A 16,626-nucleotide genomic window follows, 5' to 3' on the forward strand; every position below is an offset into this window, starting at 1 on the left:
CTAATGTTGGACATCAGTTTGATGTAAATGACAGCTTTCACTTTCTTTACTCCTCATAAACTAACTGTTTAAAATTAGGGAGGTGACAGTTTAGATCCAAGACTGCAATTGTAAAATACATGGCATCCATTACCTACACTACACAAGACCTGTAGATCCCTGAACCCATTTCACCTATCCTTAACTCTGTTGCTTAGGTAGCAAAAGGCTTTGTGGCCCAGGAGAGATTCACAGTGTTAAGGTGCTGTTGACCAAACAATTTAAATAGCTGGAAATAAATACCTGAGCACAGCTGAGAGTTGTTGCATACCTGAAACATCAAAATACTGAATAACAAATGAAATAACAGTGGGCAACTTGTTTTTTTTGAAGACAACTGAAAGCTGAAACATAAGCCAGCATGGCTTATGCATGACAAACATAACAGACTGAAACGTCTAAAAACTTGAGTTAGGTGTAGTCTTAAATGCACATGTCTTAAGTTAGAATTTATGGAAACACCACTGAATATGAAAAAATGGTATTGCAGTAGTTATTCATTAAAATATTGCCGTTTTCCAGTTTTGTCACATGTACTTAAGTGCAGTTTGGTTCTGCCGTGTCAAAAAGTTAGATACTGCTGATTGCCATAGTCCCTCAGCTCATTTTGGATCACTAGCTTTGAGACAGTCATCCCTGTCTCAGGGAGAGGTAAACTTTCAGTCCACTGTAGATTTGAGACTCCATGGTTTTGAAGCAGAGACTCTTCCTGCCTCTTGCAAACTGCAACAGGGCAGAGAAAATTACTTTTTTGGACTCCTGAAGATGAATATGAATCCTTTTCATCTTACTGTGTGTTGATAATTACTTTAAAAGACTGATTTGATTTAGTCAATTTCCTCTTGTCATTTTCTTTAGCTTCAAGTAAGTTGAGTCAGATAAATAGTGCTTAATTGCTTAGCAGTGATTATCAGTTTCTGGAAATAATGAGCTAAATCTCACATGTGCTATTGCCTTCTTAATCATTATCTGGCATTCCAAAACTGGCAACTGATTTATTCTACCTTTATTCTAGAGTACTTAATTACAAACCCGGCTTTTTCAGATGGCTTTTTTCAGCAATTCTCAAGTACAATCTTACATAATCTGAGAAATATGTAGCTGTTTCCTTTGAGAATGAATAGGCATAAAAGTGTTTGATGTTCTCGAAGTTTGGCTTGTGGGTCTTTTTTTTCTTCTTTTTTTTTTAATTTTAAGGTAAAGCTTTATTAGCAGGTTCAAACCAGCTCCCTCATATTGCCATATTAAAAGTGAACTTTAAAATAGTTAAAATTCCAGAAGTTCAAAAGTGTAGTGAGCAGGAATTAAATGGGGGAAAAAAGAAAAAGGGAGGGGAGGGAGGGTGTAAGCAGTAATGGGTAATTACTGTCCAAAGTATTCAGAATTGTAACTGAAGGTTGAGTGAGGCCTAGAACTAATTCACAGTTCTGTTCACATTCTGTTCACAAAATTCTATGTATTTTGTACTATTTCTGTATTTTAAAATAATTTGGTATGATTGTGTTAATGATGCTATGGGTGCTATATAAACACTGTAAAGATACAGCAGTGTTTCTAATGATTGTATTTCTGATTTTGTTTTCAGAAAGACAAACTGCTTCTGGTCCTGGATTTGCTTGGAGAAACTATATTATATCACAAGACAAATATAAGTGCAGAGCAGCCCGAGGTGATGTTGGTGCATCACAGAATGGCGTTTATTAGCATTTCACTCTTTGCTGTTAGATTGCTGCAAATACTCCTCCCTGTAGAAAAGGTATGCCATCACTAATTTTAAGTTATTGTCTCTTGCTTTTGTATTTCAAGAGAGCAAAAAGAGATACCTTCCTCAGAGATCAGTGCTGGGAGCATAGCCACTGGACAGAGAAATTAATGAGATTGATACTGGCTGATGGATGATCACAGAAGGCAACTTTGTCCATTCTTCACTTATTGGTGCTTTCTGCAGAATCTTCTGCAGATTTTAACTCCTCAAAAATATTTTTAATACATTTTTTAATGAATTTTTGAAATTAAGTTTTCTTTTTCCTCCTATAATATTTTTTTTCTGGTGTGATGCATGGTTTGCAAAGCTATGCTGCCCCCTGCTCCTTTATAGTATGTGTGCAAGTAAGACTAGAACTACATGTTTAAAATCATCACTCATAATGTGATGGAGCATAGTAAGCAATTGTATTTCATACATGATACTGACTTTAATTATTCTTTGCTTCAATGCTCTTGAAAAGAAATGCTGTTGTAGCTCTTTTAGAGTTATTTGGTGGTGTTCCACACCTCCCCCCACACCCTGGTTTATTTCCTATGGATGGGAGGGGTCTAATGTTTGGAAGTTTTTGTGGGATTGAAAGCATTAGAAGATGTTTTAACGTGTATTAGTTTAAATTTTTTTATCATTTTTTTATTGCAGTGTAGCTCTTTCAGACATTCTTCAATCTGAGTAGCAGATTGATTTTCAGTTACAGGTTTTTTGTCACAAATATTTTTTTTTTACTATTAATCTAAGTAGTCTCTTGTACCTGCAGATAAGTACAGACATAGCAATCTAGTGTATCTTTATAATTCTTTCTCTTTATTTTGTTGTGTATATAATACAACATTTCAATTCTGTATATGAAGGGAGTTAGAAAAAAGTTACTGTATTTGAGGTGAAAATTTTGGTTGAAGGAGTACTGAACACTTGCAGTAAAAAAACCCAAACCACCAGCAACAGAAATGCCAGTTCTTTGTATGTGATAGTACTAAGTGGAACCGTAGAGAGCTTTCTGCTACTTAGAGCACTAATGGTGCTGTGAGCGTTCTCTGCCATCTGGCGGTTAGACAGGCACTTGGCCCTGGGCAGTGCTGTGTGTGGGTGGGAGTGTGGTGGCTGGGTCATACACAGCTTTTGTGACTGCTTGGAGGTCTGACATCTAATAAACTCTCACTTTCTAATTAAAAAAAAAAATTGTCATATATAACTCGTTTTATATGTGTTTCTTTCTCTAATTTTTAAGTAGCAGCCGTTGAGTGTGCTTGTTGAAGGGCTGCAAATGCTGTTGTTGGTTTTACTGTATTTTCAGGCTATTATTCTGACAGTTGTTTTCTTTTTCCAAGGCGAGCAAAGTTTTACAAAAGAGTTTGCTGAATGCTTTATTTCTTCTCTCTCTGGACGTGCCCTTCTCCTTGGAACACCCAAGCATTCATGAATCCATTGCAGCCTATCTGGAGCAAGCGAGTACTGAGAACTACAGTATTTATAAACAAGCTGCGGAAGCTGCGTATTCGATCGAATGCACTTGTAGCTTTATGATCGAAGCTCATAAGAAGGTGGGCAATTTTATTATATAAAATATTTCCTGTAAGCAATTTTTTTTCTCCACTTCCTTTTCTCTGTGGTAAAAACTATAGTCTAGCATAGCTGAAGAAAATCCTGAAGTATGAGTACTCTGTACCATGCAAGTTGTAGTTAACTTAAACTTGTTTTCTCTAATACTACTCATGATGTTTTTAAAGACCTCACCCTGAGTAAAACCAAATATAACAACTTCTTGGAGATGGAAGTAGGCAAAAGACCTTTAATTGGCAAAGAAGTAAGAAACAAGCAAATACTCTATTTAAGTATATGCTGTGTGTCTATGTGTGTGTGTTTGTACGTTGTCCAGTATTTAAATAGTTTGGAAAATTTTAATTCCCAACTACTTTGCAATTGTGGCTCTAATAAACAACTGCTTCTAGACTGTGTGAGATTTCTGTGTTTCACCTTGTTATGAAGACAATTAATACCCTTTGCTTTATTAGTTAAGAAATTTTAGCATGGTACCAAACTAATCTTCTCAGTTATCCAAATAGACATATGATTGTGCAACTGCTAATTCCATTGATACTAAAATAAAAGATTAAAATACAGCGATGTAAATGTAGTGCTATCTTAAATCTGAGTTAATCTATCCTTTATATAGGCAGGTTCTGATCCTAATAGAAGCAATACTTTGTTCATAGAATACTGTTTACAAACTTCATCAAGTTTAACTGGCTCATGCTTAATGTATTTCGTAACCAAAATGTGAAGACATACGTGCTTAACTCTAAAAAGAAAAACAACTTGGTCTTTGATATTCATAGCGAATTGTTAAAAGTTGAAGAATTAAACCTTTCATTATACTCTTCACACATAAAATGCATATTGATTTTTAAAAAATAATAATTTCATTTAAAAGAAAAAATATTCAAGGATGAGTCTATTTCTGGGTATTTTAGAAAGTGTTCTGAATAGAGTTACAGTGTTCATGCTGTGCAATGGTAGACATTTATTATTCCCATTGAGTTTAATAGAAATTTATTTGGATTCAGCAGCTGAAGGGTTTTCAGCTCCTAGGAGTAGGTTCTAAAATTTATTTGTTTGAAATTTATTGAATTTGTTAATAAGGTTAATTATAAATTCTGTGAAAGGCTGAACCAAACCCTAATTAGCACGTGTATTAAATGATGATATGTTCTATGAAATAACGTTACATACTTTTTATATTACTAATTCTGATAATTTCTTTCTCTTCATTTTACTTCTCAGGGGGACAAGAATCTTTCTGAATTAGTAGAATTGGCAGATAAGGCCTTGAGTAGTCTACCCTACCATCAACACTTTCCCTTGCTTCAGGAATGCATTCATATATGCTCAAATATGTGAGTACAGTAGTACTTAAAACGCTTACTTGAGAAAATATAAACTTTTCTAATGGATAAACTTTCACAAGTGAAAGCTCAACTTGTTTATTCCCTGTACTTCAACAATTGTTTTCTTTTAGCCATTGAAATGTCTTTGCTAAATAATTTGTGTAGTTCTGTAGCGAGATTTTTGAAAATTGAATTTCAGGTGATAAAAAACTAACGTTTTATTCTTTTTTATGCATAAGTTTTTAGGATTTTGTATATGAAGTTACTGTGTGATTTACAAAGAAGCAGTCTTAAAACACTTTGACCTGTCTTTTGAATTAAAAAAAAAATTTCTTTTTTCCAAGTGGATTTGTGTAATTTAATTTTATTTTACTTTCAGAAATTCTAAAGGACTTATTTTATTGTAGATGCTGTACATCACAATATGGTATCTCATTTATTAAACAGCATGTTTTTATTGCTTTTTAGACCTTCCAGGTCTCTAGTTAGAGAATTTGTTACCCTATGGTGCTTGAAGAAGTTCTGTATAGATCACTTAATAAAAGAATCTTAATTTTATTCTGATTCAGAATTTGACCTTACAGATTTTTTTCAAAGGAAACTACATTTAAGAGCTTTCTGTTAAGTGTTTTTAAACCATGAAACATCAATACACTTCTCAGTGTCCTCATGCTTTTAGAATTAATTATTGTTTAATTGCTGTTTCAGACAGCAGGAAATTCACTTCAGTTTTTTAGCTAGCATAAATTGACTTTGTGATAGTGACATGGTCTTTTATGTCTCTGAGGAAAAAATTCTGGAAGCATGGAATTTTCTTATAATCTGTGATCTAAGGAGGCTGTGGAAGCTCGATAGAATTTTATGTTTTGAGATGACCATAAATCTTTGTCAGGCTCCTAATTTTAATAAGAGAATTTGGAAAAACTTTTGATTACCTACATGTGTAAAAAAATCCAACCAAACAAAAAAAACCAAACCAAAACAAACATGAGGATTGATACTATGATTTCGGCAATTATATTGTGATTTCTGAACTTTTATCTGTCAAATAATTTTTCAGGAGGTATACCTTTTCAAGAGTATTTTTCAGAGGTTATTCTGAAATGTAACAGGAAAAAATTTGTAGGCATCTTTGAGTACTTTAAAATAAGTAATAGTTAAACTAATTATTTTTCATTTTTAGTTGGATGTCTGCCGAGGCTAACTCATTGCTCCAGGCTGAGGGTCAGAAGGTGCTTCTCCGACTATTGTCGCATCCTTCGCTGGATATAAAAACTGAAGCCTATCACTGCTGTTTGGAAGTGGTTAAGGTTAGAACTAATGCTTAATGCTTGCTCTTGGTGGTGTGCTGAATAATGCATATTGTACAATTTTCCCATTGAAAGCATTTTTAATGCAAATTCTGTTTACTGTGTTATATGCTGTGAAATCTGTATAGGTCTGAGCTTGCAATTTGCTGTTACATTTTTGGTATGTATTTTCGTAAATCTATTGGGTTAGGTTACTTCAGTTACTGCACTTCAGAATGACAGGATCTGTAAAGGGGGAAAACCAGTGACCAACAATTTTATTTGTTTTAAAGGATTCTTAATAGTGCTGGTCACTTTTTTTTTTGCTGCTGTTATACAGAAATATTTTATGTAATTTTGTTTTTAAAAAGAATTCAAGTGTTCAGTTGTGCTTGTCTGCTGAAATGAGGTTCATGGAATCACAGACTCATTTGGGTTGGGACCTTTAAAGATCATCTAGTCCAACTCCTATTTCCCTAGATCAGGTTGCTCAGAGCCTCATCCAGCCTGACCATGTTTCCAGGGATGGGGCATCTACAACCTCTTTGGGGAACCTGTCCCAGCATTTCACCACACTCATCGTGTAAACTTTGTTCCTTATATTTAGGAACATCTAGATATATCGTCTTTTAGTTTAAAATCATTACCACTTGTCCTGTCGCAACAGGCCTTACTATAACGTTTGTCCCCATCTTTCTTATAAGCCCCCTTTAAGTACTGAAAGGCTGGAATCAGGTCTCTCCGGAGCCTCCTCTTCTCCAGGCTGAACAAGCCCACTTCTTGCAGCCTTTCGTCATAGGAGAGGTGCTCCAGCCCTCTGATCATCTTCATGGCCTCCTCTGGACTCGCTCCAACCGGTCCATCTCATTCGTACACTGAGAGCCCCAGAGCTGGATGCAGCACTCCAGGTGTGGTCTCTCGGGAGCAGAGGGGGAGAGTCACCTCTCGCGACCTGCTGGCCACGCTTTTCTGGATACAGCCCAGGATACGATTGGCTTTCTGGGCTGCCAGCGCACACTGCCGGCTCATGTCCAGCTTTTCATCCACCAGTAACCCCAAGTCCTTCTCTTCAGGGCTGCTCTCTATCCATTTATCATCCTGTCTGTATTGATACTGGGGATTGCCCCGTCGCAGGTGCAGCATCTTGCGCTTGGCCTTGTTGAACCTCATGGGCTTTACATGGGCCCACTCATCAAGGACAGATTCTATTCCCTTTATAGTGATTTTTCACTTCCTTGTGGTTTTCTTTTTGTTCAGAGTTTGGTTTTGTTTGGTTTTTTTTTGTACCTGAACAAAAATAATTTTGGGTTGACTGCTTTTTTGCTTTTTGCAAGGATGTTTACGGAAAAAAAACCCGCACCAATAACATCGATAAAATACTGACACTTTCAGAATAAACATTTTTACCCAGATTACACTTTAATTGCTTAGTCCTTATAAAAATTGTGAAAGAAAAATACTTCTTTTCTATGTATAAAAGCACAGGTTGTGTTTAAGAATATCTAAGTCCTTTTATGTGCTCATTGTTTTAAAACCCTAATTTGTTTGAAGGGGAAAGTGTGTATTTTGGTTTTGAGATTTTGTTTTATATGGTTATTTTGTGACTGCCTTAGCTTTATAAAGATAGTGAATGGGGTAAAGTGTGTGAACTTCTTAAAAGTGTGACTGAACTCTATATTAAAAATGGCAATATCATATTCATGAGGTAATTTTAGGTGGTCAGAAATATGGGCTCAGAAAATAAAATTCACATTACTATTTTGATATAATACTTGGTCATAATTCTTGTTTTCTTTAATGGACATCAGCTAAACTTACTGTATTTACAGCACAATTCACTCATGTACAAAGATACAGGAGCTAGTCTTTCGCAAATAAATCCCTTATCTCCACTGAATGACACTTATATCTTTTTGTGAGATTTTTACCTGCCTGATTTCGGTTTTGCCTATTTTAATGTAATACCAAACAACATATAAAGTTTGTCTAATTTATTTACCTATGATTTAAAATAAAAATAATTTTATTTTGTATTTTCTAGTCCTTTGTGGCCACAGAAAATTTCAATCCGTGATCTATAAACTTGGTGGTTCTTCCAGGGCAGTAATATTTAGCTTTCTGAACTGTAGTCATCCAAGCTGCATGGAGAATGTCTTTCACTGGATGACAACTTCAGGCAGTTTATAAAACAAGATGTGGTAGTGGAGACTGAATCTTAAAACTAACCAACTTTATTTTTACTGAAGGACTGTTTAGGTATTCATAATATTGCTACGCCTGGGTCTTCAACCTGCCACGGAGTACACTTTCTTCTTCATCCAAAAGTTTTATATGAAATCTGTACATTTGGCCTTCAGGAAGATAAGAATGAGGTACCGTGTTTAGTAGCTATATTTATAAGTTGATGTGCATGAAAAGTAGATGCTGATATTCTCCATGTTTGTCTGAGCCTTTCTTGAAGTTTTGACTGCATATGGTTTCTTGCATATAGAAAAGCTATGGAAAGAGTTAAGTTACAGTAAATAGATTTTTTTTTTTGATGATGAATTCAGGAACAAAATAATGTTGCATTCGTGGGATGCTATTAAATGTAAGAAACACCTATGAAAAATGTTATGTTAAGCTATGTTTTCTAATTTTTTCCTCTAATATATTCGGCCCCAATAAAATGTGCTTCTGATGAAATAGTGTGTGTGTTGGCAAACATGAAGTCTCAAGTCTTTATAAAGGTGGGATGACCTCTGAAATGTGTGCACTGGTTGAGGAGCAAAAAGACATTTTAAAATTGCAGTGTCATTGCTATTAAGATGTATTTCATCACTATAAACTATGGTCTAGTGGAAGGTGTCCCTGCCCATGGCAGGGGAGTTGGAACTAGATGATCTTTAAGGTCCCTTCCAACCCAAACCGTTGTATGATTCATTCTATTCTATGATTCTAAACACATCTGGGTTTAATTACCTGAATATGATAGAAGTGTTTTATGGTATTTATAGGATAGGACGAAGTTTCCATTGTGTTGGTTTATATGCATGAATACATGACATTTATCCTCTGTTTCCTAGCTTACATATAAAGCTAAGCGTGGAATTCTGAGAGGGGGAAGAATTAGTTAGGTTATTTGTAATTACTTTATAGCTGCTCTGTAAGGTCCCTACAGTCAGAGAGGAAAGAACATTGACTAACAAGTTTTTCTTTTAGTTTTTTTCAACTTGTCTCCTGAAATGACATTGTGTTCCAAGGTTGGGCTTAAGATTTGCCATGTGATTCCTTTTACAAATGCAGTTCTTTAGATTATAGGGTGGAGTGATATTGTTAAAGGCTGTTCTTCTTGCCTGGAGTGAGGGAATTTTTAGCTCTGGCATAAAATGCGCAGACTGTTAGCTGCTAAAGGTAGGTGTTTTTACACTATGTAAGGAAGAGTGCCTTCTGTGGGAAGAGTGCTGGGTTTTTTCCCCCTTTGTTCCCATAGTAGCTTGCAAATACTTTCATATCACATGTAGTGTATGTTATGTACTGTGTACAGGATACATAAATACAGTGTAAGTGCTGTATAAGGCGTTTTTTCCTTTTTGATAAAGAGCTTCAGATGAATTTGTGTACAGCCTTTTTAGTTTGACTGTTTGCCTCAAGAAAGTGAAATGGCCATGTAACAGGTTTTAAGTCTTTTTCTTCCTGTATCTTCAGAAGCGTATCGCAAAGACTGGCAATGAAATGCCCCAGAAAGGTAGGGTCAGGAAAGAAAAGAAACAGAATTTGTTTTACCTGCGGGATAGAGGGACCAGTATGTGTATAAGTTGAAGTAATGGTTTATTTTACTTCAGAAAAGAGAAAAGAAAGTTCTAAGGGGAAAATGATTGGGTGCTATTTAGGCAGAACTATCTGTGTGTTTTCTGAGAGGTTTTTTTAACAACTTAATATTTAGTGTAACTGATGATTTAAAAGTAGCATTCTGCAAGCACAATATTTTGTCCATAGATCCTTTCTTTGAGATGTTTTTGTATAACATTTCCAGTTACAGCATTAAAAAACTGACCTAGACACAGTGGTGGTTGCATTAGTTTGTTTGTTTGTTTTTAATTTGTTATTGAGCAGGTGAACTCCACAGCCAAGGCTATTCTGATGCATCTATTGCAGGGACGATTAGTAATGGAAGTATTGACTTGGAACAAATTTATTGAGGCTCTCTATCCCGTCATTCCTGTTTTACAGGTACTTTTAAGTGCTCTAAGATGATTTTGGTGTATCAAGTCATGTAAAAAACAACACTGTCATGTTGAAGAACAAACAATGTTCACCTAAGTAGCAGGTGGAAAACAGATTAACAGTGTTATACCTAAAGATGTGTTTTGTCAGATGTCAAATGGAGAAATGTTTTATAGAGGTCCTAATGCCAGTCAAAGTTACTACTTTGAATTTGTGGACAAATTTTATCTTGGTTTACTAGAATGTGAAACTTTGAAATGCTGTAATAGAAATCAGCAAGTATTGACTGGGACTTAAATGGTTTGAAGATATAAGTGGATAATGCAAGTATAGATTAAAACATTACATGCTTTTTAAAATTAGTCATTAATTATTAAAATGTCTCTCATATCTTAAATTTGAAAATTGTAACTCTGTGATGCTTATATAGTTTTCTGATCAAGTACGTGCTTATTAAATAGCAATAGGTGTAAGCTGTATTTTCTGTTTATTTAGATGTTAGGGTTTTTTTTCCAATATTATAAGAGTATTAACTGGCAATATTATCCTTAGACCTTAGTCTTCGTTTCAGTAATAACAGGCAAATTTTCCTTTTGTTATCTTTAGTCTTGGCTTGATGAAATGGGAACTCCTGCCTTTCTCAGTCTGATTTTCAGCCCTATTGTTCTATTCAAATTCTTTATTGTTTTTTCTCTAGTGTTAGAAATTTCCCTTCTGTGATCTGCCTATAATCTTCCAGATTAGATATTCTACTGCACCTATCTGATGTCTGTCTTTCCTGACATTGCAGGGATTTTTTTGCCTTATTTCTGCCTTTTATTTAACTTAGCTAATACGCCCAAGTATACCTTTTGTATTTTTTCCCTCCAAAAATATCACTCTTGATAATTATAGCTACTTATTTATATCACTGCCATATATTCATTCGTTGCCTGCACCTCAGCAGTAACATAAGTTAAAAAAGCACTTATATAATTAATGTTGTTTACATAAACTGCACAAAATCAAAGAAAAAATGGGAAGAAATTGCAAATAGATGGACCATGACACAGAAGGCTCAAAGTGAAAAATATATGGAGGAAATACACTGAGAACTTGAAAGTTATGGCAGAAAAGTTATTTCAGAGCTTTCTCACCCAGTGATGTCAGCTTTTCTGTGTTATCCACCTACACACCTTTTTATTGATATTCAGGATTAAATAGGTGGGGGGTTAATATAAGATGTAGATTAAACATGTGAGAGAGAATTTATCCCTACTCATTTTGAGTAGAATTTTCCTCTTCTATATCCTGTGGTGACTACATACAATAGATACTTGAGCAGAACATACAGGAGGCCTATATTTACCCAATGCATATAAAATGCCTTGTATTTTACTATTTAAATGTTTGCAGTATCATTACTTGATGTAACTGACTCTGGTTTGTTTTGGTTATGCATGAAAACGCTTTGACTAAATATCTGAAAATAGACAAGATTTAAGGTTTTGAAGCCATTTCTTGTAGGGCCTTAGTTGTATTTATTTAAATGAAAACTGACCTTATAGGGCAGCATTGTGTTAACAGATTAAAGGGTAAAGCTTCAGGTCAAACTACCTCTGGGCCATGTAAAAGTCTTTCTTTTCATGTGTATACAAGATCTTTTATCAATTTTAAAATTTTTTTTATGGAGGAATATTAATCTGCAGAAATTTAATGTTTTCTTAAATGTTACTGCTTTTTTAGGGGTTTTTGCTCCTTCCCCACCCTCATTTAGCCCCTTAAAGGGAAGTTACCGCATCTAGTTTACTCACTTACTAAGTGCATTTCTTTTTAATTTTTGAAAATTTGTGTGTGTGTGTTTGTTTTAGGGTTATGCTGACACAAAAGATACTCTAGGTAACTGTATCCTCATTTTGAGTGAAACAACCTCTGACAAAGGAGGAGAGGGTATTCTCCCTAGAACTACTAGACTACGGGCAGCTCTGCGTCTTCTCTTCTCAAAAAAGCAGTTGTAAGTAATGCCTTGTAGCATTTCAGCATAATTTCTGAAGTTGATGACAAAAATTTGTGTTCTTAAAAAAATTGGTCATTATGCAGTGGGTTGATTTGAAAGGTAGATTAATTGATACTGAGTTGACTAAGGACTTCTTCCCCCACTGTATGAATTTCATAAACTAATTAATTTTTAACTATACAGCTAAAGTTTTCCACTATGTGGACTTTATATATTCATTTTAATCGTTTGCTCTTTTAGGGTTCGTTCTATAGCACTTAAACATCTAACATTCCATCTTTTAAATGAAGAAGGGGCAAACCTGAAACGCCCGAATCTGCATGGTAGTGTACTTTCCAGCATTTCAAATTTATTTATTATAGAAAGAACTATTGAGCTAAAATTGGATGATAAAACAGAGTCGGTATTGAAGGTGAGTAAACTTTGTATAAATGTTGTCATTGGTCAGCTCTTCGACCTGCTCAGTCACTGAAGTTACTACTTCTTGAGGCTTGCAGTATTTCATATAAATTGGCTAGCTACGTTTAAAAAAAATTCCGTTGATATATTCCTTCCATGTGAACTTAAGCTGTAGTTTTTGTCCTACCATAGGACAAAAGAATTTCCTTCCTTCTTTTTTTTTTCTTCTGCAGATAGATTAACAGCAAGATTTAATTTGAGAACAAAGAGCACAGGCCTGCTCTGTTCACAGTTTCGTGGGTAGTCTGATTTTTCTCACGTAGACCCTTTTTTCCTCACAAAATCAATTTTTACTGGAACTTGCACAAGTAATTTTTAGTATTAAATATTCTAAAACAGATTACAAATTTACGCCTGTGTGTTCTTAATATTGTTGCTTTTGCAAAGTCAAAATATTTGAGCTATGGGAAAACTTGTATCTCTCATTTGTTTTTCTTTTTTTACCATTTACCTCCATTTTCCTTCTTTACCCTTAACGCTTTCAGATTAACAATATGTTAAACCAAATGTTCAGATGCTTGCCCTCTGTAAAAAATTATTCTGACCATTCATTGTACACCTGTTTATACTCTTCGCCTACATCCTTCAAAAAGTTAGGACCTGAAATTTGTATGGTTATGTAGGATTATTTAATTTTTTTTTTTTTCTGTTGCCATTAAAAGTCACTACTCTTCAGAGACTTAGAAGCATTTTCTAGCATTTTTGTGTCATGTTGAGCTTTCTTTAGTCCTACATAAATTAAGCATTATTTGTTAGAAATCTGCTTCTGTTGTGCACTAAAAACTATTGTCTTATATTTCACAGGTGTTAGTAGAGATCTGTTGCAAAAAGATTATAACCTAATCCTTTCTTATTACATGCATGTGGAATGTAATTGTAATAGTGTATTGGATGTAAGTCTAATACAGTTTTACTTTCAGGCAGAAACTGTTGAAAAGCTGTATGACATCCTGACTTCAGATGCTGTTGACCTAGTTTTACGAAAGTCTGCAGCTGAGCAGCTAGCTATCATTTTAGAAGGTAAAATTCTTCAGAAAATTTGTATTCATGCTCTGATCATTTCATGAGCTAGCAGTTTTGCTAGATTTTCTGTATGTTTCTGCTAAAGGTGCTCTTTGTAATTTTAACCTACACTGTTGGACCTGAATTTTAACAATATCATGGATAATCTACCAATTGAACTAAAAAAAACACTTAATGTTGTTATTGCACGCAAGAATAAGCAATAGTGGTCTAGATATTTTAAAAAAACAGCTCCTTTGGGTAATAGAAAAGTAAGCGGAGTTCTGTAAGCTCTGTAAGAGCTTCTTGTCTGCTTTTCCTTTTTAATGATTATCCAGTTGTTGATCTGCTTCAGGACTTAATAGTGCTTCAAATTTTTTGCTATTGCTAACTCAGATACTCAGTCTTGAGTGAGGAAGGCAGTGGTCAATATAAAATACATAGGTATTTTTGATGGTGTTCTATTTAATTAGGAAAGTTAATTTTTAGATTACATAGGCTAGATAAGGGATTGTATACTTAGTGAAGAATTTCTTCTACCATTCTGAATTTCTTCCTCCATTTTGTGTTAGCCTAAGTAGTCCCTGCAGTTAAAATGGACTGAAATGACATTTATGTGAATGAGGGTTCAGTAAATTCAAGCTAAGCTTCCATGATTATACCCTCTTTCAATATCAACAGTCAGACTCCCTATGTTTGCTGGGAAAGTGTTCCTCCTTTTACTCTTTATGTTCAGTGAATTAAATAATAACTTTTGCATCGCAGGTGCTTTTTTATAATTGTATTGCTTACATGGGGAAAAATTACTAATTCTGGTAAAGAAATTCTGATTGAATTAAGATGCAAGTAAGAATTCTTGCATAGAGCATTATTTGACTTGGGGCAGGGTCATAACTGCAGAGTTTCAAACCTGGGTGATTTTAGTCTACCTACTGAAACTCTGATTCAAGTATGTTTTCTTCAACGAGCTCAAATCCTAATGTAGAATGTAAGTTTTTCACTGTGGGAAGGCAAGGTCTTAGATAATACTAAAATTAACATTTTTGTTGTCAGAGAAATGAGGAAATGTCTACTTTGTCTCATAAAATACATTTAGTTATGGCTGCTAAATTTTTCAGATGTCAAAAAATAATATGAAACATAGCATAGGATGAAATTGTAAAGGAAAAAATGCAGCTTTATCAGGACAAATTTCATATGTAGGATCACCTTATAACTATTTAAAAAAAAACCCAGCCAACCTAAATGACATAGCTTTTCTTCTTGTTGAATATTCTTAAACTATATGCTCAGAAGGATGAGATCAATGGAAAATACGCTCACAGTGATTGAGTTTTTGTAAATACGTTTTTAATTCCATACTAAACTGTTGAAGATGTTTAAATATTGAAAATAGAATCCTTGTTTAACTGAAATTGAGTTGCGTTGGGGATCACTGTAATTGTGGAACATAAAGTTCTTATGGGAATTTATGTAAGATATTTAAGAGTCTACTGGTAGCCAGAGGCTACTGTAGTCTGATAGCAAAACTTGTAGAGGCTTGTCTTGGTAGAGGTAGAGCTGTGTTCATTCTGTTGATTGGCAATTTTGGAAACTTGTGCTCAACAGCAAGGTTTTGATCTTGCAGAAAGAAATTTATATTAAATTGGTGCAGAAACAGTGATTCTCTCTATCTATTGTTTTTCTTACAGATACCAAAATGCATGGCATTGTGAAAAAATTGGGTGTAATAGAAAAGATTTTGGGCTACCTTAAGGAATGTGTACATGTGGATGGCAAGGTAAACTATTGTTACGTGTTCTTCTGCAAGCATTGCACAGCATACCAGTAGTAGAATCTGCCTTTTTCTGCATTTATAACACTAATCTTTGCGCATTAATTCTGGGCAGGATACAAATGTTTAGTAACAATCGTAATTGCAATATGCATTTTGTTTATGATGTTTTTGATAATGCTAAGATTGTCTAAATGAAAGAAAGTTTGCCTGCCTATGAGAATAGCTAGCCAGAGAGCTAACTGTATTTGGTGTGGTTGAGAAATACAACAGAACTTCCCTGAAGCTTTCTCAGTAGAGACCAAAAAAAATATTTTTAATGACCTTAAAAATGAAAGTCTTATATTGTATATCGTAGTCTTTAAATATACATCCTGAAGCAAATAGTAATTAAAAATGAGATGCTATTGAAAATGGAAATCTACATATCAGATTGAGTTTCAGGTATAAGTGATTTTCTGACCAATAGAAGATCACCTCACCAGGAAAGGTCTCAGAAGATAACATCACTTTTAGAGTTGAGTGTGTATTTGCTGTAGATGACCAAGCTTTCCATTTTTGTAATATGTCTAATCTGATGTTTGAATTTTTATGAAATTAATTAAATAAGCTTGCACAAAATTATTTTAAATAAGCTGTTTCTCACTTAATTGGATAACCTTTTTGCATATTTCTTAGTTTGCTGGCATAGTATTATAGCCATTCAACAGTCCAAACCTCTCAGGTATTTTAAGAAATTATGAGAAGTTTTCTGTAGTAATGACTTGTTTCCCAAAAATATACAAGAGGAAAGGACTGTCAAGTTCCTCTTACTTGTCAAACTAATAAAAATTACGTTGTTCTTCATTAGTGGTAATGGTTTTTATCCAGATTATCAGTACCTGAGATTATTTTATCCCGTTAGCATTAAGGAATGTCTAGTCAAGTTTATGATAGTTTGATTACGAGTACTTTTGTAAATCACCGAGACCCCATTGGAGAATTTAAAATATTTGGTTCTTCAGGGGTTTTTACTGTGGGGTTTTTTTTTGTGTAATGTCCATATTTTATTCTCTTTTATTATCTTAGATTTTTTTTTTTTTTTTACAGATAGAGAGTAATACAACCATTATTTTATTTTGTTTTGGATAGTGAGTAGATCACAGCATCATAGAATTGTTTGGGTTGGAAGTTCCAACCCCCCTGCCATGGGCAGGGACACCTTCCCTTCC

At 34.4% G+C, this 16,626-nt stretch overlaps 1 protein-coding gene across 1 annotated transcript in view; it reads left to right on the forward strand.

Moving 5' to 3' along the window:
• Positions 1-16,626, forward strand: part of LOC104514887 (rotatin-like) — a gene marked incomplete at both ends in the record, with an annotated part of 27,656 nt that overhangs the window by 434 nt on the left and 10,596 nt on the right. The window contains 10 exons of the mRNA XM_010158691.1: positions 1,625-1,795; positions 3,133-3,345; positions 4,586-4,698; positions 5,873-5,999; positions 8,225-8,350; positions 10,074-10,190; positions 12,035-12,177; positions 12,421-12,592; positions 13,560-13,659; positions 15,333-15,421. Coding sequence (XP_010156993.1) covers positions 1,625-1,795; positions 3,133-3,345; positions 4,586-4,698; positions 5,873-5,999; positions 8,225-8,350; positions 10,074-10,190; positions 12,035-12,177; positions 12,421-12,592; positions 13,560-13,659; positions 15,333-15,421 — 1,371 coding nt within the window. The remainder of the gene's footprint in view (positions 1-1,624; positions 1,796-3,132; positions 3,346-4,585; positions 4,699-5,872; positions 6,000-8,224; positions 8,351-10,073; positions 10,191-12,034; positions 12,178-12,420; positions 12,593-13,559; positions 13,660-15,332; positions 15,422-16,626) is intronic.

The sequence above is a fragment of the Eurypyga helias genome, unplaced genomic scaffold (genome assembly GCF_000690775.1).
Source record: "Eurypyga helias isolate BGI_N326 unplaced genomic scaffold, ASM69077v1 scaffold1619, whole genome shotgun sequence".
Taxonomy (NCBI): domain Eukaryota; kingdom Metazoa; phylum Chordata; class Aves; order Eurypygiformes; family Eurypygidae; genus Eurypyga; species Eurypyga helias.